We start from the raw sequence: 26717 nt of genomic DNA on the forward strand, positions 1-26717 counted from the left end.
GAGGAAGATCACGAGTACTTCCCACGGTTAGCCTGACGGCCAGGCGACTCTAACCCATGATCCGTTTACCACTGAGGGTATTTTATTAAAAATAATAAGGATAAAGATAGAATTTTAAGAGAAAAAAGGAGATATTATAAAGTTTCGTACACTCGATGAAAGTCACACAAATTATGTTAATGACTTGAAATTATATTTTATAAGCAGTCAAATATGTCCTTTTAGTAAAAATACTAGTTCAAAAAATTAAAAAAAATTAATGTTTAGGATTTTCTAAAAAAAATAAATAATTCGACCAAACAAAAAATATAGATATGTCTAGAAATATTGAAGTGAAAATGTTTGAAATAATAAAACACGTTTAAAGACTTTGAAAAATATGAGTTTGCAGACAATTCCTGCTTAAAAACATTTTGTGTTATTTCCTGCTTTCAGGGAATAGGTTTTAGTATTTTTCCTGTGACTTACATATTTTTTTGAGTATTATCTTTCGCTTGGGATTCAATTGTCCAGAATAAAACGGATCATAAAATAATTTTTTTCTTCTTCAAAAAATCGGAAATTTTGCTAGGGAAAACCCTGTAAACCCTTTAAGGAGAGAAAAGATAACTTTGAGACTACTTTTCTATTAAATCAAAAAACATTTACTTTTCCGCTTTTATAACACACATTAATCTCGATTCCCGAAATCCCAAATAGGACTAAATATTTTTTTTAAATTTGTAATAGATAAAGAGTTTATTATAACGGTCATATTTAAATTAGATTCTATTACTTCTGAAATTAATGAATACTTTTGAAGACGGATTGATTGATGGAAATTGTGTTTATTAAAAAAAAATAAAAAATAAAAACTATAAAAAATAAAAATAATTGGATAGCGAATCGAAGCATATCTAAGGTCATTAAATTTGAAATAAAAACGGTTTCCTACATTTGAATAGTTTTACCCGGGTTTTTGATAACAATCCTTTAATCAACTTCAATCTGATTTCCAACAGCTCTCGAACATTTGGACACGTTGGAAAATCACAACCGACAGCAATCTAATTTGTAGGATCTAGATGACTTAGTATCCCATGCAGAGTATTGTTGAGTAGGTGTAAATATATGCACAATTTTGTAAATATTCTTTTATTACGAGGCTAAATTTCTCAGACGGATTCTAATTAAGCAATTCATTAGAAAATTTACTCGGAAGTTGCGGAATTCAAACGTAATTTAGAGAAAAAATAAAGCCTAATGCATTTCTTATGGAATGCTTGGTTTGGCGACTTTATTGCCGACTTGGCATCAATTTTAGCGACTTCGCAATACTTGGCGACCATTTACTAGACAAAATGATATCTTTATGAAAATATAAGCTTCGAAGCGATAGGACCAATATTTATAGAATATATGTAGGCGAGAATCGTCCAGAATCATGTCGAAAGTTCCGGGGCTTCGTCGCCAATCCTATATGAATAGGATTGTGGCTCTTAGAATTATAGGAGAGAACATTAGTCTGCTTGCGACGTCAATAATGTTCTGCCTTGCTTGTGAATCGACTGAGGTTTCAAAGCCTGTTGTGTATTGGCCGGTTATTCGTGCTGTAAATGAGTACTGAAAATTGCTGTATTTGTGGGGAGAGTAGTTATCGACAATGTCAACATTCATCTATGAAAAGGTTCCTCAACAGAACAGTACTCCCCCACCAGAATTTTATCTGTGATAGAATTCGATGAATGGGATACCACTAGTTGATTCATTGCTGTTTTGTGAGAAACCGGGAGAGCTGTATTAAGATCACCGGACTTTTTGAGTGCTGATAGTGAGACCTGTAAAAAGTTAACGGTCGTGGTCGCTTCTGTGTTTACTTTAACAGTCGAGTGTATACGTTGTGTGTGATCGAGACTGAGAAGCAACAGCGTGAGGAAAGACAATGCCGCAGTCAGAAGTAGCAAGTCAACTGTTCAATGTGGACGATCCATCGAAGTAAGCGTGTTCAAATCGTAGTGGGCGTTTCTGCCAAGGCAGGCGTGTTCACATCACTTCCGAAGGTCATCAATGTGGGGAGTGTTATCATCGACCCTGTCAACCTTCATCTATCAAAAGGTATTTGAAAGGTAAAGGAATTGTATTTTTGTAGCTGTTGATTCACTACATGTTTTCTGAAAGATTCTACTAATAAATTGTCGGAGTCTCAAGGACTGTATTGTTCATCTCCAATGGACACGAACCCCTGTGCTCGGTACGATATTCTCTGAGCACAAATGAACCACAAAAGTATGACGAATAGATTCCATCAAAAATACAGATTGTTATCAGTGCATAACTTAGATCCAATAACATATTTGCTTAAGGTTTCTAATTCCTTAGCCAATGTGCATTATTGTAAATTTTTATGAATGTTTATAAATGTTCCAGTTTTATGATTCTCCTTCATTTCACTTCAGATAATGAATTTGATGAGGTGGAATTGTTTGTGACGAGGTACAAACCTGAGAGGCTAGATGCTCTTTGTAAGACCACCAAATTTACTAGAAAAGAGATTAGGCTCATCTATCAAGGGTTCAAACAGGTAAATCACCTTTTCTTAATATTCCTAACTATCAATGCACGTCAGTAGTTGTGTTATTTAATTTATTGCTTTAAAGAAATATGTTGTAGTACATATATTTTTATTTAATACCAATAGTTAGTATGACTGTAAAAAATTTAAAAATGGATCTTTAAACAAGATCTAAACAAATCTTTTACCCCTATTATGAGAAAAAATTTCTTTGAAATCGAAAGGAAATTTTGCAGAATCGAATTTTACAATCAGGGTAATTTACAATATTTACCCCACTAATTCAATATGTATTGTTATTTGTTTTCTTTCATTTAGTTCTCATTGGGCCTGAATGTAATATGTCTCCTATTCAACATAAGTGACAGATAATTTGGATAGTTTTATTTATTTTTTGAGACTGTATTGTTAGAAATATTTCTGCAAAGCTATACATCAGAAGAAAAGAATTTTTTTCGAATCAAACCTTATTTTTCGGGAGCGATTACCTATTATTAATTATGTGTTATTGTGATTATATTTTGCGCAATATGTGATGAAGATTCTATGTAAAATCTTGACTATCAGGTAATACTATACATCCATATTGTTTTTACGCGACTGAAACCAGTTTGCACTTGTTTACGTTCGTATATCAATGGGTTAAATGAGACGATTGATAGTATGAATTCGACGATTGGATAAATTGACGCCCGGTGGCTGAGTGGTAGCGCTTCGCGTGCCACAGGTCCTGGGTTCGATCCTCGGGACGGGCAAAGGTTGACTCAGCCTTTCATCCCTTAAGTGGGTCGATAAATGAGTACCAAGCATGCTTGGGAACTAAACACTGGGGGTTTCGCGTTCGGTTGATCACCTGACCGAAACATCTGCTCCTGCACCCCAGAGCCCAAGGTCAAGAAAACTGAGATGGGCACAGTAGGCCTTGGCCCTATATGGGCTGTCGCGCCACTGAGTTTAAATTAGATTGAATAAATTAAATGATATATTATATAAATATAGAATATTTATCATATCAAGCATTATAGTAGCATATTATAATAATGAGACCAAATGATTAGACGCACTGTAGTTTTTTAATAATGACATTTTTTGCACGATTTTATATGAAATACTTTTATATTTATACATACATGTAATGGCTTTTTATTCAGGAGATTTTCTATAGACTTATAGATTTTCTATAGATTTTCTATAGACCTATTTGCATTTATTTTTACCGTATTGCATTGCAATGTTAACCCATTGATACACGAACATAAACAAGTGCAAACCGGAATAAAAGCAACAAAGCTGTATAGTATCACCTTCTAATTAATGTTTTAGTGTGCGTCTAATAATTTGGTCAGGGACTGTATAAAATTGAAGAAAATGAGGTGATGTGAGTTGCTGCAATTTTGGCCTTCTCTTGATAAAGCCGAATCGTTCATTGTTAGCTCATGCAAATCGCATATTAAAACATGAAGTTTAAATCAGCCAATTTTTAGTGAACGGATCATCTTGCATTTTAATACACATTAAAACATATTTCATAGTCAATTATCCATCCAAAAAAAAGTGTGTCGATATATTAGTTCTAAAACTCAAAATATATCATTACATATAAAATTTACAACAATATCGTACAAAATATAGATAGTAAAATGTTGTTTACTTAAAGACACGCCACACGTTGTATTGACACATTATGGATACGTGTCTGCTTCTCTGTGATCGTCGGAAACGACAGTCGATCGATCACCCCCTCAGCTTACATCTCCATCGAATGAAAATTGTTCTTCTTTAACTATAAATTGTCAGTAATCTTCTTAGTAATATATCGTCTTAGTATAGTATCGTCAGTACTCTCTTAATATATATATATATATATATATATATATTCATANAAAAAAAAAAATGAAATGTTAATTAAAAAACCGGAAAAAAAGCCGGGAAAAAAAAGATATAATCTTTTCTTCAGCCCACACGATTATATCCGCAAAACAGAGTGCTTTCTCATATTGTATCAATACCTTTTTTTCATATGTCTATAATTTTTCTTTGTTTTATTTTCAACATTCAACATTCAACATTCATAAGTGTGCAACGACACAATCGAAAAATAATAATAAGAAGAATATAAAATTACATTGTAATATAGATCCGTATTTTATCTAGCTACTATAAATCAATTTTTCACAAAGGCTACACTGAAGAAAAGATTCTGATAAAAATGAAAGCTCATTTGTAGTACAAAAATAAAATTTTGCAATTTTTTTTTATAAAAAAGAGGGTACGATCTCACTTTCAATATATTTCGTTTCAGTATATATTTAGATTTTGTTTCGTTTTTCTTCTTTATGGAACATTTTTGTATCTTACATTTTACCGCCACATTGGAGGAGAAATATTTTATCCCAACTCAAGAATTAACATAATATTTAATGAACTCTAAAAGTTTTGTGCGAACAACTTTTGCATAAATTAAAGTATGAAATTACTGCAAAGTTAATGAATAATAAGAGAGTATTGTTTTGTTACAAATACAGTTCTTACATAAATATACTTTAAGGCAGAAGTTTCGAAAATGTAATGCTTAATAGAAGTTCATTTGTTAATTTGAAATGAACTGCTCGTTGATTTGAAAGATTAAAATTATGTGTATTGGGTACATATCGAAAATATAAAAAATAAAGAATGCAATATTTAAATTGAAATTTCTAACGAATCGCAGTATTTTTTACTGTAAATTAAATTCAAATGTATATCATATTTTATATGATTAATTTTCTAAAACAGCATTTTACTAAATAAAGTTGCCTTTTTTTTCACTTCGTCTTGGTGTCACTATGTTTATGAGTTGAAAATTTATGTTTATGTTTGAAATTACTTTACTGTTAATATGTCTATTTATGAATAAGTTAACTTGCAGCGTAGTTCTTATTTATGTAGTTCTTCAGTTTGAATAGTTTTTTGCTTTTGTAAAAAATAAAGGTTTGAGACTAATATAATCATATTTGTTGGAATCAAATATATTTCAGCAATTATTTATCCAATGTTATCCAATATGTTAACCAGTAATTATTCTTTAACAGTAATTATTCTTTTAACAGTAATTATTCTCAATAATTATTTCTTTTCATTATTGAGAGTATTTTTATAATTTTAAAATTAATATAGTATCTTTTCCTTGTGCCGTAATTAGTGATATTTTTTAACGATATAATTTTGAATAACAAATATTGAAATTTGATGTTTTTTTCTTTGCATGGAAAACAAGCTACTTTCCTATGAGATAATAAGCATCACACCTGCCTCTATTGAAACTATTTTTATAATTTTAAAATCAATGTGTTTTTTCATGTTCTTAATTGATGATTTTTTTTTAACTTTAAAACTCGTATTTTGAATCAATAAAACTAAATTTTGATTTCCTTTTATTCTAATGTAGGAATGTCCTTCAGGAGTTGTAACAGAGGAAACTTTCAAAGATATTTTTGGTCAGTTTTTCCCACAAGGAGGTAAGTACGTACGAAATAAAACTGTAAAATATAGAAACAAAAGTTTTTTTTAAATATTTTTTAATATATTGCTAATACATCACCGATTTTAACAAAGAAAATTCTTTGTTTTAATAATTATTTGATAACTAAAAGAAGAAAAAAAGATAATAACGCAATTTTTTCTTCTACATGAATATGCTCTTTATAATAATACTTAAGAGGAGTAAAATGCATTAAAAATAATATGCTAATTCAGGGATGCTATTTATGTCAATCAATCACACGCGCCGTTATAGCAATGAACATCACATTTTCAACCTCACATTTGACAACAAAAAAAAAAATAGTGAATGCAAAAAAAAAAAAAAAAAAAAAAAAAAAAAAAAAAAAAAAAAAAAAAAAAAAAAAAAAAAAAAAATTATTATTTGAAAAGCAAACAGGATTTTATATAGCGTCCGTTATAATAGACGAATCCCTGTAATATAAGAGAGTGACATATAAACTGTATTTATATTTTTATTATACGCGGTTTGTAGCTCGAACTTGAATTCACGAGCTTGAATTTGATTTTTTAAAAAAATTATTTCTTCTCTGAAACAATTAAGAATATTTTCCAAAATAAGATTTTGCCAAAAAGATTAATTTAGGTGCTCTGAGACTGCACACATAGCCGAAAACAGTCCCACTTTACAATTTGTATCATTATTAAACCATCTCTTTCATTAGAAAAGTTATTAAAATTTATTCCAATAATAATTACAACTAAGTTACGAATTAATTAGCAATATTTAATTTTTAATCAACTAGAGATACTTTGTAATACAGAGTAATTCGTTGAAAAAGTTAAAAGTTTTTAATATAATCAGATAAATATTATTCTAATAAGAAAAAGGACTCATCAGGCAAGGTGAAATAAAAATATCGTACACAAAGGCTTTTAATATTGCACCATAATGCCAAGCTCGCCAAATGGTTGAAACAAAGTCCAATTATAGTATACATAAACCAGCGGTTTCCCTCTAATACCAACTCTGCAAACACGAGAATATCTCTGTCATAACATTGCCTATCAAATACGATATGATCGCGATCATTACTTCTAACTATAAGTATCAAATACTATAATATTGAGATCTTAATCGACATATCAAAAAGATAATACAACGATAATTATTAATTAAGAGAGTATTGTCAGTGTTAATAAATTTTAGCTGGGCAACGCAAGTATTGATTGAAAAATGAAAAAAATAATATAAATTTACTGCAGTAGGAAAGATCACTGTTTATTGTCAAATATCAATATTTTTTTTAAAATGTAGTCAATAAATATCCGTTTGCATACCCTAGTTTTAACTTATAATAAAGCTAAACAAACTAAAAAAGCATGAATAACGCAGTATGAACAGACAGTTTAAGACTTGTACTTTAAAAGGATTGGGTTGGCAACTTCTCAGAAAGCAGTCTCCAACTTATTGACACTATTACCGATAGGTATCTGTTTTCATACCCTAGTTATAACTTATCATAAAGCTAAACAAAATTAAAAAGCACAAATAATGCAACATGAAAAGACGTACTATGGTTTAGGTTCGATAATGAAGTTCCTCCCTCAAAGTAAACATAGAACTGAAGAGGGATATAAAGGCGATAAATTATAAACAAGTTACAACAATGGAGAAAAAAATTATAGTTTGTAGATGCAAAGAACTCCCCTTGCCATTCGTCTGGAGTGGTGACTGTGGTTACGAGGATTAACTATTCCAAGACAGGTTTTTACTTTGGTTGGCGAGAGAAAGAGAATCAGAGGAAAAGGAAGCCCCCTCTTTGAAATGCGTTATTTCTTGTTTCCATAGAAGCAGACGGCCTAAGACTTCGCGGCGAGGGAAGTTTTTTCTATCGACAAATTATAGGTTGACAAATAGGGGAGATGGTACAAGATAACGAAAGAGAAGAGACAAGAAACAAGTGAGGTTGGGTTCTTCAATTTTGATTCTTTAAATCTCTCGCCTTCTACTCTCTCGCCTTCTAATGCGGCGAATCGGGTTCGAATCCCAGACGATACCAATTCCGCACCGATCACAGTGCTGACAAGAAATATCCTCAGTGGTAGACGGATCATGGGTTAGAGTCCCCTTGCCGCCAGGCTAACCGTGGGAGGTTCCCGTAGTCTTCCTCTCCATGTAATGCAAATGCGGCTTAGGTCCATCAAAAAGTCCTCCACGAAGGCAAATTTCACCCAATATTCGACCCAGGAGTTTCTTTGTCTTCTGGATAGGATTCAAAATGACAAGGCTACGGAATTGAACATTAGTAGTCGTAAACCCATAGAATTGGGTCGACTGTTCAACGACGGTTATCAAATAAACTTAAAAAAACTTATGTGTTTGTTTTATATATCTTGGAAATAGTTTTCCTGGTTATAAATCCGACGGTATTCTTATTAGTATTTAACTTTTTTATATATACGTATTTAAATATGTANCAATAACTAATAGTCTGCATTGAAGTAATAAAATACCGATTTTTCTATGTATTGAATTATTTTTTATCTCTCCCAGAACCTTCTATGGGCCGAAACGAATGTTGCCCCCTAAAATTATTCCTCATAAGGCATACATCACACTAGTTTATTTCAAAATTGGCGAGTCACACTTCCCTAGTTTCCCTTGTAAGTTACGAATTAATTAGCAATATTTAATTTTTAATCAACTAGTGATATTTTGTAATTCAGTGTAATTCGTCGAATAAGTTAAAAGTTTTTAATGTAATCAGATAAATATTATTCTAATAAAAAAAAAGGACTCGTTAGGCAAGATGAGATAAAAATTTCATATATAATGGTTATTAATATTGTTCTTATAGGGACCATAATGCCAAGCTTGCCAAATTGTTGAAACAAAATCAGATTCTAGTTTACATAAACCACCGATTTCCCTCTAATACCATCGCTGTAAACACGAGAATATCTCTGTCGTAACATTGCTTATCAAATACGATATGATCGCGATCATTACTTCTAACTATAAGTATCAAATATTATAATATTGAGATCTTAATCGACCTATCAAAAAGATAATACAACGATAATTATTGATTAAGAGAGTATTGTCAGTGTTAATAAATTTAAGCTGGGCAACGCAAGTATTGATTGAAAAATGAAAAAGTAATATAAATTTAATGTAGTAGAAAAGATCACTGTTTATTGTCAAATATCAATATTTTTTTAAAAATATAGCCAATAAGTATCCGTTTGCATACCCTAGTTTTAACTTATAATAAAGCTATACAAAATTAAAAAAAAGCACAAATAACGCAGTATGAACATACAATTTAAGACTTGGGCTTATCGGTTAAAAAGATTGGGTTGGCAACTTCTCAGAAAGCAATCAATATCCAACTTATTGGCACTATAACCGATAAGTATCCGTTTTCATACCCTAGTTATAACTTATCATAAAGCTAAACAGAAATAAAAAAGCACAAATAATGCAACATAGAAAGACGTACTGTGGTCCTATAAGGAAGTACCTCGCTCTATGTAAACATAGAGGGATGTAAAGAAGATTAATTATAAACAAGTTACAAGATGGAGAAAAAGTATAGTTTGTCTATGTAAAGAACTCCCCTTGCCATTCGTCTGGAGGGGTGGCGGTGACTGTGGTTACGAGAATTAACTATTCCAAGTTGGGTCACTATTTAATACGGGTTTTGACTCTGGTCGGCGAGAGAAAAAGAGATCAGGAGGAAAAGAAGCTCCCCTCTTTGAAATGAGTTATTTCTTATTTTCATAGCAGCAGACTTCGTGGCGAAGGGAAATTTTTCTCTAGACAAATTATAGGTTGGCAAATAGGGAAGTTGGCACAAGATAACGAAAGAGAAGAGACGAGAGAGGTTGGATTCTTCAACTTTGATCCTTTAACTCAACATATGTTTTTGTTTTATATATCTTGGAAATAGTTTGCCTCGTTACAGATCCTATGATATTCCTATTCGTATTTGAAATCTTGAAGTTTCCTCTATATAATTCCCTGGAAATAAGGATTGGCTGTCCGATCTTTATTTCTGAGTTAACGTATTTAACAACATCATACAAATCTTTTGAAAGCATTTTTTATATTCAAACTATAAAGTTTCTTTTTTAGAAGAAAAAAAAGTGACAATAGTTAAAAAGTCTAATTTCTAAAGCTTGTCGAAAGCTCGGGTTTCAAGAAACCAAAGATTTCACAAATGAACAAATCTTTCTTTTTTATTAGTTGTGCCATGGGATATTCAAATAAATAATATTTCAAAAGAGTTCAAAATAATTTTTAACGTTTTTAATATTATAAAACGTTTAAGAACTATCTTCATGATATTTCTTTTTATTCTTCTTTTTTATTTTTTTTTTAACAAAATTCGAAATAATACGATTGTTTGCTCTGATATTTTAAATATTCAATTTTCAGTAAGAAGACACAAGATAAGAAATGAAAAAAAAAATTATTAGCTCATTTTTTAAACATAATAGTACAAAAAAAAATATCTTTATTCAGGTTTTACATCTTTAACGAACTTAATATTTGAGTTTGATATTTTCAATAAGCCTTTTACTATTTTTAACAAACTTGTTTAAAAATATTTAAATGTTTCATTTTTGAAAATGACATTTTTTCTTTTTCTCCCATTTTACACTACTGTAACTGGATTTTCTTATCTGTAATCTGTAGTTTGAGTTTTGTCATCAAAAATTTAAAAAAAGATAAAAACTAGATCATGTTATTTTTAAAAAAAATTCACTATCATGATATTCCACACTAATTTAATACCCACCTCCGAAAAAATTCCATAGGAAACTAAGTTCTTGTTAATTAAAAAAAACCACCCGAATATGATGGTTAATTGAGTCTTACTCTTTCCGGGTTACTCTAAAGTAAAGCTTGAAGTTGTAAACATAACATGAATTTAATTTCCCATAATTTATTTTATTTACTATTTTGAATAAGATCCAAACATGTTAAAAAAAGAAAATTCAAGTGTTTTTAATCTAACATAGATTATTTAATTCGAAACAAGAAGGTTTTTTTAGAAAAATCATCGTCAAACCTTTTAATTCCAAACATCGTCAAAACTGATAATTCCTTTTGATTGTCCCGCAGTGGACTGATCGTAAAGACACGGTTTCCAGCATCACTGGCTGCGGTCAGTAAGCGGGTGGGTGACCACTTTGATCAGCCTGCGTAGGGACCGCGGGTGCGCTGCATCGGTCCTCGTTAAACTGTTCTACCGTAAAGTGCTCGACTTTGCACGCTGGTCCTGGGGCTACCAAAGCAAGGCAGCCATCCCCTCTGCCGAGGATCAAAATTGTGATGGCATGTCTTCGGATCATCCTCAGGGATGTTTCTCAGACCGTCGCCCATAGCTCATTGTGCAGATCTAGTGCGACGAAAATAAAGTACAAAAAAAGTTCTCCTTTTGATCGAACTCAACTGATGAAGGGGCGAGAAGATTCTAAATAAAACCAATGGCTGCAGGTTCGAATCCCGATCAGGGCATGGATATTTCTTTCTGTGTGATGTGCGAATGTGTCCCACCCTATAAACGGGTATCTGTGGCAGTGTGCCTAATGTTGCTCGCCTCCGTGACTTAGGTTCACGGGTGCCGACTGGGAAACGTAATACTCCCGGCATCTTCCTAGGCGAAGAGCGTAAAAGTTTAGTGAATGCTATTAGAAAAAAAATCTAAGCTTTTAATCCTCTTTATCCGATTATCACAAATTAACTATTCTGCAATATCTTTTGCTACTCGCAAAATGTAAGGGCGTCACACAATGAGAATTTGACATTTAATAAAAAAAGGTATTTTCGATTTTCCTCTCACTTTTTCTGACAAAGTTATACCAATACAATGTTGTAATCAGCAATTTTGAAAAGGTAGTTAAATAGCATGTCTTAAAATCACGAACCGCATACTTTGAATGCTTTAAAGTTTTCAGAAAATTTCATTAAAGCTCTAAAAATTATCTCTATTAAAGTAAAGTCACCCCTTTATTTTTCACCCCTTTAGAAATGTATAGTTATGTCAATTTATACCATTTTATCAAAAGTTTGTTTACCAGAAGAAAAAAATTAAGGAAACGAAAATTTAAATTTAACCTGATATTCCAGCTGGCAAGCAGAGGCCTCCTAATCTAATCTTTAGAAAATGCAGTTGACCATAAAATGGTAATATTTCAAATGCTTTTCCCAAGAATTCATAAAGTATTCAAATATTTGATTTATAGATATTTGAATTAAAATTTCTTCTGCAAACAATCGAATTTTGTTTCCTTAAAACCTTTTTGAAGATCGAGATAACAAATAATCGCCGAAGCATTCCTGGAAACTTTCCTGCTTGCATCGATTAAACAAATATTTCTTGGATTTTTAAAGGAGAGTAGAATAAACAAATTCCTTGCTTAGCTTTTATCTTCAGGCATTTTCAACAGAATCATGCCCAATGTATCGAATGCTTTCATAAAACAATTTCTTGTTTTCTGATTTATTTTATTTTACATAAACTTCTGTAATTGCTTTTAAGCCAAGGCGCTATAGTTTTTGAAATGTTTATAATGAATAATTTATTTTCTCTCTAATCAGCGATGCAAAGTGTTCAAAACTTGCCCGAGGCTCAATTAATTTTCATTTACGTTCAACAATTTCCTCTTAGATCGGTTATAAATATTTTAAATGTCCGACATTTTCTGTTTTTGTTCTTCATTTTTCTTGACAGTATGCATGTGTAATGGACTCTGAAGTTTTTAACTTGCATAAGTTTAGATTTTATTTCTGATGAAAAGTTTCTTAAATTGGATCATAATTAATATTATTAAATTATTCACTGAAACTGCATTATTATGATTAATTCAATCATAAAGCCATAAATCATCTCATTTTGCTTCGAATGAGGGGATTTTAATATTATTAATAGAGCATTAAATATTCTGTGTTTTTTTTCGATTTAAATAACACACTATAGTAAACTTTTTCATCAAATTTTAGGGTAGGTATCAGAATATCTTTAAAAAAATATCGGCGATTCTTACATTAAATCATTTTGAATACTGCTATTCTTCACGTGAGATGATAGCATTTTGTTCCAAAAATATTTCATAAAAACATAAGAATAGAGTATTTTAAACTCGAGAAGAGACGATGATCACTGATACCCACACATGTAACTCCATAGCCTCGTAATTTTGAACCCAACCCAAAAGACAAGGGAACTGCCGGGTCAAGTATTGGAAGAAATTTTCCTTCGGAGAGGACTTTTTTATGGAAATAATTCGCATTTGCGTTACATTGAGAGGAAAACCACTAAAAACTTCCACGGTTGCAAGCATGACGGCAAGGGGACCCTAATCTATGATCCGACTACCACTGAGGATATTTCACGTCAGCACTGTGGTCGGTGCAAGCCGGATGCGGAATTCATATCGATTGGGATTCGAACCCGGTTCGCCTCATTCCAAGATGATGAACCCTACCCACACATCTGACCTATGACGTCATCGTCAGTTAATATTTATCAGCAAAATGGCGCAGTAAAGTTAAGTTTCTCTACATAAGTTAGAATGTTAATTAAGGATAAGTTAATTAAATACGAAGCCGTATTGCAAATCGAAATAATTGAAATGTAATTTTTTATCGTCTACTTCCTTTACTTAACTTACAATTATTATTTTATTTATGTATTTTAGTGTAACCGTGATATACTTTTGTTTTCTGCACCTGGCAACGTCGATGCATAATTAGTTTGTTTATGTTTTTTAAATGGCTTCGTGACTGTCTTTGTGTTAAGTAAAAAATGTATAGTAAAAGAATCTTTATAAAGGAATATTAAATGTGTCATAAAGAGAATTGAAACATGACGGGCTTGGATTACTCGAAATAGAGAAAAATAGTTGCTAAAGTAAACAATACAACAGTTGCAAGATAAACATTTTGACAATCAATCAGAATCGAAGCAGTTAGTCATATTTTTATTTACTATATTTATTTATTAGTTTTTGCCCTATTTTGGTTCAGTTAACATTATAAATATCTAAAGCTGCACCTTTGGTTCAAAAAACATTTCTTTATGATATTTAAATAAAACTGTAATTTGTAATTTGTGTTATTCTTATCTTTAAATTACAGTACACTTTGGTAATGACATTTCTAGGAGGAAAAAAAAACATAATTTTACTAATAAAACTAAAACATATGATACTTATAAACTATTCGCATTTAGTAATTTTTTTTACTTATACTAACTTATATTTTACTGTAAATTTTGCTTTTCAAAACTGCAGTTCTTATAACCACACATTTTTAAAAAATAATGCAAAATTAAATTATAAATTTATTCTGTTATAAAATATTATATTAATATTAATATCATATTAATATATTAATTAATATCATATTAATATATTAATTAATATTATATATAAAATATTATAAAATTTATTCTATTTATTCTATTTTCTAAATAATCATGATAAAATTACCATATTTTGCCGGATATACAATTTTTATCACACATTATAATACTTCATTATATAGTAAATTTACCCAAAATTATTACCAAAGTGCTTCATTAAAAATTACGAAGCTTTTTGGTATACCCGACCAGAACACGATATATTTAACTCCATTCTGGTAATTTTGATCATACTTTTTTTTTTCTGTGTAAATATGCGCAAATAACACGAAAAGTATTTCATTCCTAATCCACCACTAGCATTGTATGTAAACTGAACGAGCGATGATTTCCACATAGGTAATAAATGTTATTAACTCCGAGCTTCAATTCTATGTTTTATGATTAATTGAAGGTTATGTATTCCAATTGAATTTCTCGTTTGAAGTTTCCTCCGGAGGCCTCCCCCCCATCCCTTTATCGTACAGTAGTCCTTGTTAACGCCTTTTATGCGCGTTCCAAACTGCAAAATGTGTCCCTATAATTTTGAAGTGACGACTCTGGTGGAGATGCGAAGCCGTAATTATTAATTAATGTGAATGTTGCTCATAAATTCATTTTAAAGAGAAATTCGCAGCTCTAGTAAATCCATTTTCGCCTTTGATGGAACTTCCGCTCCAGCCTTATTTCTTGTCCGGGTGTTCAAATATGACGATGGCATGTGAACAGTGCAGGCATAAAAGTATTTCCAATAACAGGTAGTTTTAAACAGTGCAGTTATAAGTACAGGTAGTTTTAAACAGTGCAGTGTTACATGTGAACAGTGCAGGCATAAAAGTATTTCCAATAACAGGTAGTTTTAAAATACAGTGAAAATTTGATATAACGAGTACGGCAAATTTCGAGAAGCCCATAATTACGATAAATTTCCAAGTCAAAGTAAAAATGTTAAATTATATTATAAATAATATTATAAAAATTTAGAATGTAAAGAAAATTAAATAAAAGTTATGATCGTCTTACTACGATCACTGGCTATCCATGGGTCAGATGCTTTTTTCTTTCTGGATTGACTCCGTTAAACATCTCAAATCATGGGTTGCAAAAACTGTCTCCATGGATGTTTGATTTCATATCCTTGCCTTTGTAAGTGCTTCAACAAAATACTTTTCCTTCTTCACCATTCATATTTATATTGAAATCACAGTCAAGACAGTCATTATACGTTAATAATAAAAACGAATATAAAAATACTTTAAATTATTATGATGTAAATACATTAAAAATGCCTGCTAGTGAACAATAAAAAGAAGCAGTGGTTGCCATAGCAACGCATTCAATGACGACGCATGCGCACTGTTTACTATTACTCTTAAGCACAGTTGAAAAGTGTGTGGACGCCATCCAATCAAAATCAAGACCCATTTTGCCTATGGATAATTAGAGTTTGTATGTTTAAGCCGTGTCCTGCTATAGAAGTACATTTTTCTGCTATTTATGTGAGTAATATTAAACGAAAATGTTGAAATGGAAAACTTTTCTACTTAATTCTGGTATCAATACAGAAATTCGGAAAACGAGCATCATTTCCTTCTAATAATTTTGGCCCCTCATTTTTTTAAAGCAATATGTGTGCGACAACCAGCTAAATCATCTTCTTCCTCCCCAGAAAAAAGAAAGTTCGTACGCTATTGTTAGAAATCTTTCAGCATTACTTAGAGGGCACTTATCTACGGCCTAATTTTCTAGTTCTTTTAGCTTCATTCAAAAAATCCACCTCGTTGGCGAATTTCCCATGATTCTGAGCCTTTCTGGGTTGGGTTCATGACCACAAAGCTATGAGTTTAAATATTGATAAATTTGTAATGATCTGTTGTCTTATATCAGTTTTTAAGTATAAAAATTGCTACTAATACTGTCCCTGGTGTCCTTTTGTGAATTATCAGCTGCACTCTAATATTCTATGTAAAATCTTAATTATCAGGTGATACTATACAGCTTTAGTGTTTCTACGCGTCTGAAACCGGTTTGAACTTGTTTACGTTCGTATATTACTTGCATAAATTGGACGATATATAATATAAATTCGACGATAGGATACATTAGACGATATATTATATAAATATAGAATATTTATTACATCAGGTATTATAGTAGCATATTATAATAATTATACCAAATTATGAGACACTCTGTAGTGTTTTAATAATGACATGTTTTGCACGAGTTTATATGAAATAATTTCATATTTATACATACATGTAATGTGTTTTTATTCAGGAGATTTTTTACATACTTCCTATTTGTATTTATTTTAACGTATTGCATTACAATGTTTACCAATTGATACACGAACTTTAACAAGTGGTAAAATAATTTCACCCCAAAACAATAAAGCTATAATATGCAACAATAAAACTGTATAGAGTATCACCTGATATTTAAGATTTTGCATAGAATCTTAGAGTGCTTCGAATAGTTTGGCCAGAGACTGCAGCGCGATGTTCAAAAACCTTCAAAATATCTTCGCTAACAAATAAAATACAAAGGGGTAGCCAGTCAAAATGGGAAAAATATACCAGACTATCTAAAAATTAAATATTAGAATTTAATGAATTTTTGTGACAAAGTTAAGCCAATGCAACTTTGCAATCAACGTTTTCAGAAAGATTGTTTAACTTTAAGCATTCATCTGTTTTTAGACTTTTTTTTTTTCAAAAAAAATTATGTTTTAATAAACGTTAAATGAGCTATTCAGCTTCATTCAAAAATCTTTTCTTGATTTTGTACAATATCAAAAACATATAGTTTTGACGCTGACATGTCTACAGTATTAAATTAACAACGCAAAGTGACTAAGTGCGTCAGCATCTTTTATTTCTGAAAAAATATCCGTAAATTTTCTAAAAGATATCTAGTGCTATTTTTTTCCAGCGAAATAAAAAAAATATCTCTATTTTTACATTTTTAGAAAAGTGCTGAGAAACTCTGTCGTAGCGAATAATATTCGTTAAGAATAGAAGAAAAAAAAAACATTACTGAAACGAAAATCAAAAATTTAACCTAAAATCCAAAATGGCGAAGGAAGAAATTTCTTAAAAAATTGTATAAGAATAAGTTTTGAAAAAATGTTCTTAAGATATCAAGTTCTATTTTTCCCATAAAATAAAAATAAAATATTTATTTTTCCACTTTCAGAAAAGTGCTGTGAAATTCTGTCGTGGTGAATAATATTCGTTAAGAATAGAAAAAACATTACTAAAACGATAATCAAAAATTTGACCTATAATCCAATATGGCTAAGGAAGATATCTGTTAGAATATTGTATGAGAATGAGTTCCGAAAAATGAGAAAATCTTATTAAACATAATGCAACATCTATTACGAAGCAACAAAGAACAGAGTTTTTATTGAACGTTGAGTACAACAGACCATAGTACGAACGAAAATATGATTTTTACATTCTGTTCTTTTTCTCCATTTCCGAATCATAAAAAAAAGATAAGAAAAATACACTCATTATAAGAGCAGATTCTTAGAATAATACTAGAAGAATGAAAGAGAAATATTAATTAACTGGTAGCGGTAAAGAAATTAAAACAAATCCTCTATATATATTGATGCTCTCTTATTACTTCGTCAGATGTGATAACTAAATAATTTCAGTCGTGTTTTCTTCGTAAAACACATTTTGGAAATTTTATTTCGGGAAAAACTTTTACTATATTTTAAAGAGAAAAATGGAAACTTAATAAGTTTCTTATTTCAAAAAAAATTTCTTACTACTCAGTAATTTTGAATTTCAGCATCAGCGAAGAAAGGCATTTACAAAGAAATGTCTTTTATTGAGGTAAAGTCGTATAAAGCAGGGATTAAAATTGCCAAAAATCAGTTTATTTGTCTTTTTGTAGCATTCGCTAATCACTTCAAAACATTTATGTTTTCCTTTCCAGATTTTTAAATTATATTTATCCATCCTTTTCTCTTTATGATCTCAATACTGGTAAGCCAAAACAAAGATACTGATTTTGTTCTTTTCACTTAAATACTGTACAAAGTCTTTTTTCTTTCTTTGTACTTGGACTGGTAAAATTTAAGTGGATGTCGGGCATACCAATACACCATCCTTTTTACAAATATCTTATTTCCATTACAAATTAACTGTCTTTTATCAAATTTTGTTCATTTGTTTGATAAAGTAGAGTGCTAAATGTTGTTGTTGTAGTGAGTTATTAAGGCACAGGGGGTGCGATTGTTCTTGTTTTCCCGTGGCGCCATCTATGGACCAGAATTCGACCTCGGCCACACCCATACAGAGTTCTGAATAAAAAACAATTTACAGTACATAAAATGAAAAACGAAACTGTTTGAAAAGTTTTGATCTAGAGACTAGATTCCGACATTTCAAGTTCCAATCTCAATAATTCAAGGGGCTAGCTTTAAAGAAGCTTCTAGTTTTCTCGAACAAACGAAGTTATAATTCACAAAATAGATACATTTACTAAATAAAAATACATTGTTTCGACGTGTTTAGATTTTTGACCCTCAAAATAAAATATTGGGGTAGCCGCAATCTTGAAATTAGAGTCTCAATAGTTTAGATAAAAGAACTGTCAAAAATTTATAACTCTTGATGTTGACCTCAAGTTTAACATATTTTGATATATCTCTGAAATTATTCGAGAAAATTTACAAATTTGTAAACGCAACTGTAAGACTCGTTTGCTTAAATATATTTAAATTTTTTTTTAGATTTATCTACTTTTTTATTATTTTATATAAATATAATTAGTCGAAGCATTTTTTGTTATAATTGATTGCTCAGACACTCATATAAGTTTTATAAGGAGAAATTTTTTCAGAAAAAGTTCAACATTTCAAAAGAATATTAAAATGGATATTGAAAAAATGCAAATTTTCTGAACTTCCAATACTCAAGAACTGTTCGAATGATTTGTTATTTAAAATTACGCAACTTAAAATAAAGCACATATGCCATGCAATTTAAACTTTTTTTTTAACCGTTATTAAAAGTTTTAACCGTTAACCGTTATTAAAACAGTAGAAATAATAACTCGATTCTTAAAAATTATATTTCACTTGAAATTATCTTTAGATAAACAAGTTTTAATATTTTTTGCAACAATTTGAAAGAAAAAAAACGCTAAAATAATTCCAGAAAAATAAAAACGCAAAATACGCAAATAACGCCTCAGTTGTACTTCGTTGTACTTTCGTGCCTGAACTACTGGGACTATATTTTCCACATTAAGGCTATTGTTTTTTTCTATTGACAAGAGTAAAATCTGTAAACAGTCGAAGAAACATATAAAAGTTGTGATCGTCTTATTACAATCACTGGTTAGCCATTGGTCAGATGCTTTTTTCTTTCTGGATTGACTCCGTTAAACATTTCAAATCATGGGTTGCAAAAACTGTCTCCATTGATGTTTGTCCTTTTTCATATCCTTGCCTATATGCACGTGTTTCACAAAATACTTTTCCTTCTTCATCATTCATATTTATATTGAAATCGCCGTCAAGACAGTCATTATACGTTAATAATATTAAGAATATAAAAATACTTTAAGTTATTATTATATGCAAATACATTAAAAATACCTGCTAGTGAAAATAAAAAGAAAAACAGCAGCGTTCACCATAGCAACGCAATGACGACGCATGCGCACTAGTTTACTATTACTCCTGAATACAATGGGATACCTGCCAGTGACGTAGTGTGGGTATCTCGATCCTGATTTGTCATTGAAACGTGGCTTTTGTTTACGCTAGCAACTGTTCTTTTTATTCTACTTCGAGGAAGCCAAGCCTGTCAAGTACCAATTCTCTTAAGTAACGAAGCCTATAATCTTTCACAAATATTTCAATTCTACCACTGTATAATAACACAAAGACAGGCACGAAGCCATGTAGAACACAAACAAACTTATTATGCATCGAAGTTTGCCAGGTACACAAAACAAAAATATATAACAGTTACAATTGGGTATACTATAGCCTACGTCACAGGTTGTGTTATTCCTACTAAATTTAACCCATGAACGTCATTTTCTGCGAGCCTAACTTCAAGCCACAAAGAAACAAACGAAGTGTTTGATCGTTTAAATAGCTGCTCGCCAGATTTTATTGCATTATAAAGAAAAGTAATTGATATTCGATTTTTGATTAATAATTGATTTATGTGGATAGTGGCATTTATGTGGATAGTGGCATAGAATTTAGCATTGCGTCGTGGTAAATGTTATTCCTACTAAGTGAAAGTAGTTGTGTTTTTTTTGTATTATACCCAATTAAATACATGAACAAATAATAAATTAAAGTCAAGTAAAAGAAGTAGACTAGAAAGAATTATATTTCAACATATTTGATTTGCTATACGGCTCTCTATTTAATTAACTCAAAGTTAATTAATATTTTAAGTTATGTAGAGAGCTCAACTTTAATACTCCATATTGCTGATAAAGATTAGCTGCTGCTGACGTCATAGGTCACATGCATGGGTATTGGCTGTCTTCTTGGATTGCAAGTACCCAATTGAAAAGTGCGTGGATGCCATTAAATCCAAACCAAGATCCATTTTGCCAATGGGCAAAAAGGCATATTTAATTAATTATTATTAAATTATATTCTAAGATATATATTACCAGATTTCGTAGAGTGAAATATCTTAAGCCAGGGTATGAAATTTCAATTGTGAAGGTATTCGTGAGGCTAAATTTTTGCTCTATCCCCTATTTTAATAAAAAATATGAACAATTTTAAAAATACTTGCTCATGTAGTATAATAAACTTTTTGATGACCAAAGCCTTAAAAGTATGTTGGAGAAAAAATGAATCATTTATCACAAAGAAACATTTAACGTCATGTTTGTATTCTTCATGTACTTTCTGCACTAAATTGTCGTAGGTCAATTTAAGCACTGGGATCAGAATAGAGGGGTTAGTGGCATTTTGGAAGTCCAAACAGTTTGGTCAGGAGAGCGCTCCCAAAATTGGACCCCGTAATGTTCATTTCACTTTTTGAGTATTTCGGTACATCTCGAGAACTTTTTAAGCGAATTTTAAAAAAAATTGCACTCAATTATAAAGTTCGTTTATCCAAAGATAGTTCCATGCAAAAAATAACTTTTAGTAAATATTTAGTATTTTTTTATTATTTTATTTAATAATGGTTTAAAACAAAATGATGAATTGTAAGGTATATAAATTTCTGTATCATTTTAAAGAATGTAATTTTGAATGGCAAACTACAAAAGTTGAGCAAAATCGATTGATTAGTTACTAAGAAAATGAATTTCAAAAAAGTCAGATAGTTAAAATTAGCGTTAACAAAATCAATTTTGACAAACTTATTCTTATCATTTTCTTTTCTAATTGAAGTAACAAAACAGTTATTTTTATAATTGAAGCAACGAAATAGTTCTTTTCTAATTGAAGCAACGAAATAGTTCTTTTCTAATTGCAGTAACAAAATAGTCTAATTGAAGTAACAAAATAGTTCTTTTTATAATTGAAGGAACAAAATAGTTCTTTTCTAATTGAAGCAACAAAATAGTCTAATTGAAGTAACAAAATAGTTCTTTTCTGATTGAAGCAACAAAATAGTTCTTTTCTAATTGCACTAACAAAATAGTCTAATTGAAGTAACAAAATAGTTCTTTTTATAATTGAAGCAACAAAATAGTTATTTTCTAATTGAAGTAACATAGACAATTTTAGTAATAATCGTAAATAATTTATGTTCTCGTCTCTGTCTATAGATTCCAATCAATATGCTCACTACGTCTTCAAATCACTTAAACAAGCTCACGGAGGAACAGTCAACTTCGAGGTAAGCCTTTACTTTCGCTTTTTTACTAAATCTGTACGTTTTAAACTTTTGTCACATTCAGTCGAATTTAAATCATATATTTTCAAGATGGTACAAAATATATTACACAAATAATCCAGACTCTCATAAATACACTGCAATTTTATATATTTCACTTAAGTATAATAAGTCAGACGTAAGAATGAAGCGAAATTGCATTGTAATTTAATGATTCATTGGAAAATTAAAAGTTTGTTTACGAAAGAGAACATTTGTTTCGTTCTCCCGTCAGAGGATTTCGTAGAACTCACAGACAGAAGGGGTTCACAAACCTAGTTTCAAGGGGGGAAATGAGTCTCATTACAATTGATTTCTAATGCCCTTTGTATATTTAGAAAATAAATTTAAGGTACGCTTTCTTGAACTCTTTGATGATACGTTAAATTTAATTCGAAATCTATTTAAGTTGTCCAGTAGAAACGCTCTTGACGTCTTGGAATAAAGCATTAATCCTCAAGACATGTATGAAACAAAATCTGGTTTTTGATGTGTGATTCTTAACCATAAACGGTAGATAAAGCTACTAAGATCTTCTTTTAATTTGTGTTGGCTTATCTGTGCAAGGCAGGCTTTTCGAATACTTTACAAATGAAAGACGACTTGTACAAATTAATTGAAAGTTGATAGTAACCTGTGTTTTGCCTTTGCAGGCGTGAAAAAATTGATCACAAGCGTCTATTTATACAAGCGTTGAAGTAAACATGTGTGATTTGATTTTTTAAGGCCTTGATATATTTTTTTAATGTAATTTTGTTGTTTTATTCTTAAAACGCGAAAAGGAATAATCAAAATATAAGTATATAAATCTAGTGAATATATACGCTTTGAATTTTGTAGGCTTTAATACATTTTTTTACCTAATTTTGTTGTTTTATTTTCAAAACGCGAAAAGGAATAATCAAAATATGAGTATATAAATCTAGTAAATATATGTGTTTTGAATTTTGAAGACATTGATACATTTTTTTATAATTTTGTTGTTTTATTTTAAAAACGCGAAAAGGAATAATCAAAATATAGGGATATAAATCTAGTAAATATAGGTGTTTCGAATTTTGAATTCTTTGATAAACTTTTTTTTAAAATTTTGTTGTTTTATTTTCAAAACGCGAAGAGGAATAATCAAAATATGAGTACATAAATCTAGTAAACATTTGTTTTGAATTTTGAAGGCTTTGATTCATTTTTTTTACATAATTTTGTTGTTTTATTTTCAAAAATCGAAAAGGAATAATCAAAATATAAGGTTATAAATCCAGTAAATATATGTGTTTTGAATTTTGAAGACATTGATACATTTTTTTAAAAATTATTTTGTTGTTTTATTTTTAAAAAGCGAAAAAAGAATAATCAAAATATAACACTGTTGTTTCTCGGAAAAAATGGTTAGATAACAATTTATTAAATGGTTATTTTATTATATTTAATCAAAACAGTCAAATAACCATAAGTAAAATGGTAATCAAACTGTTAAGTTTGAGAAAAACTGTTTATTAGCTGCTATCGCCTAATACGGTTAAACAACCGGAATTATATCGCACCCACTAGAACCACCTAACGAAGTTACTTAGTTCTTAGCAACTGCGTACATATCATAGCAGAGTGGGATTATCTGTCAATCTCATGACTGGAGAACTGGAGTTCGAGTCCTAGTGTTGACACCACACTATTCCCTTCAACACATGAAGAATTTTCAGTGTCCGGCATTCTCCAATGCCCATTACCTTCGAAAATCCGAGCTCCGAAGTCTAGTTGAATAATTTTTTTTTTTACATTTTTGGAAAATGCTAGTTGTAAATGGTTAAAAAACCGTATAGTTTTGCTTTCATGGTTTTATAACCATAGATTTTGCAAATGGTATCAAATCCACAAAGGAAAAAAGTGTTCTTTACCGTAAGCTTTATGGTTAATCAGATGGACAGAGAGCTGCCAGTTACTATACCATAATTTTAGAATCGAAATTTTAACAGTGAAGTATATAAATCTATTAATCATAAGTGTTTCTTAATTTTGATGGAGTTAGTATCGTCTAACAACGATGAAAAAGAGGGGGGGGGAGGCATCAAGATAATTACTCTAACGGTTTAGGGGAAGAAATGAACAGGCAGCCCATTTAGTTGATAACGGAAAATAAATGTTTCTGAATTAATAATTGACTAGTAAACTTTTTAACTTGCAAAATAGTAAAAAAAAACTTAATTTAAATCGAAAATTGAAAATAAGTATCCTTTTTTTAAAAAAATCAAAAATAAATAGCGGGTTCCATTTCGCTGCTGTGAGAAACTGAATTTGTGTAAAATCCATGATATTAGAGGAAATGTGTGAGACAGCAGTACCTTCAGATACTCAAGTGTCTATTTTTCGCAATTTTAATAAGCTCAAGATATTTTTGGCTTCTAATGGTTTTTACCTTCATATAATATCACTGTTTATAAATTTTGAACGCTTCCCTTATCAATTTTTTTGAAGAAAAAAAATTGCAAAAAATCAACATGTTTTTTTTATATCATTCATAAATATAAGGAACTAAAACAAAACATAATATACACGTTCTAAGTTGACAATCTATTTTTTTTATGCGTAAAAAATATTTAATGTACCTTCAGTTTAGTATCTCAAATTATCACGTGCAAATGAAAGAAGTTAAATATGAGTCTTTGTTTTATGTTCACATCTTCATCATCTGAAACATTATCTGCATTACTTTCACTTTCGTTCGCGAGCGCCATTTTTCTTTACTCTTTTTTTTGCTGTGTATAATTCATCAACTATCGTATATACCAGGGGTGGCGAACCTTTATACACCAACGTGCCATTTTCTCTAAAAAATTGCTTAATGAGGTCATAGACGTGCCGTCAAATAATTTTGACTTCGTGATTATTGATAAAATAATAATAGTAAATATTATCAACTCAAAACTCTTTATTTACATTGAAAAAAAAATACATTTTGCAATATCTCAGTTATACGCGTAATTCAACTTTCAAGCAACATCAGTGTGACTTAGGTTGATGCAGATTAGATGACCAATAACTTATATTAGGTTGTAAGATGTTAGTTTTAGCAGGACTGTTAATTTTTTTTCGCTAGTTTTTTACTGTTAGCTTGTTTTTTATGGTTATTAATTGTTTTTTTGGCATTAATTTTTAGTTTTTTTTGTTAATATTGTTTATTATTCTGTTTATTTTTTGTGAATTTTAATTTAATTATTACATGTGCTTCACAGTGTAACAACAATTGTGATCGGTGGAGTGCCCAAAATATTGTGTCGAGTGCCATAAATGGCACGCGTGCCATTGGTTCGCCATCCCTGGTATATACAATTGCACAAAACACGTCTGTAGTACCACACATAGCAAAACTCCGAGACAAAAATTGGCAAACTTCCAGTCGCAGCAGATTATTATTATTTCTTGCTTTGCTTCCGGCCAACTAAAAACGTGATAAAATAAAGCATATTGACGAATTCTGCTATGGCCGAGTATACTCGGGGTAATAAATATTTGCAATATATACACACCCGAATTAACTCGGGATAATCAGGGAAGAAGTTAAAGGTAAATAAAAAAGATTTTTTACCTTAATTTTTCATGAATTTTTTACAGTGTATTTTTTGCAGCAATTTTTGAAAATGCTGTCGATTCTTTCGAGAGGGAATGTACCTGAAAAACTTGAGTGGGTGTTCAACTTGTATGACATCAACGGAGACGGATACATTACGAAGCAAGAGATGCTGAACATAGTGAGTGCCATTTATGATATGCTAGGACACTACACAGATCCTGCAGTCACGGAACATTCGGCGAAGGAACACGTCGACAAAATATTCCATGTAAGATCACATTTTCATTCCAAATTATGTTTTTTTTTTAAATATTTTTGAGTACATTCTCACATATTATTTATGAGACATTGTAGAAATATTTTAATTCATTGATAATTCTTTTTTTGTTGTTGTTATAAATGAAGATGTTATGCTTTGAAATAAGCATTAATTAAATCTATACATATAGTTTAATTTGTTTCTGACATTAGTTTTCTGTAACTAAAACTGCATATTACCCATTGGCAAAATGGGTCTTGTTTTGGGTTTGATGGCGGCGCAACTTATTTCGACGTCATCACACATTTCAACTGTGTTCAGGAGTAATAGTAAACAGTGCGCATGCGCCGTCATTGCATGCGTTGCTATAGCGACCGCTGCTGTTTTTTTTTTTACTTTTCAGTAGCAGGCATTTTTAATGTATTTGCATAGTAATAATTTAAAGTATTTTTATATTCTTATTATTATGAACGTACAATGACTGTCTTGACGGTGATTTCAGTATAAATATGAATGCTGAAGAAGTAAAAGTATTTTGTGAAACACGTACATA

At 30.4% G+C, this 26717-nt stretch overlaps 1 protein-coding gene across 1 annotated transcript in view; it reads left to right on the forward strand.

Moving 5' to 3' along the window:
- LOC107440857 (Kv channel-interacting protein 4-like) overlaps positions 1–26717 on the forward strand; it is an 81596-nt gene that overhangs the window by 48489 nt on the left and 6390 nt on the right. Inside the window, exons 2-5 of the mRNA XM_071184648.1 lie at positions 2436–2560; positions 5979–6048; positions 22231–22301; positions 25961–26173. Coding sequence (XP_071040749.1) covers positions 2436–2560; positions 5979–6048; positions 22231–22301; positions 25961–26173 — 479 coding nt within the window. The remainder of the gene's footprint in view (positions 1–2435; positions 2561–5978; positions 6049–22230; positions 22302–25960; positions 26174–26717) is intronic.

This window comes from Parasteatoda tepidariorum, chromosome 8 (assembly GCF_043381705.1).
Source record: "Parasteatoda tepidariorum isolate YZ-2023 chromosome 8, CAS_Ptep_4.0, whole genome shotgun sequence".
Taxonomy (NCBI): domain Eukaryota; kingdom Metazoa; phylum Arthropoda; class Arachnida; order Araneae; family Theridiidae; genus Parasteatoda; species Parasteatoda tepidariorum.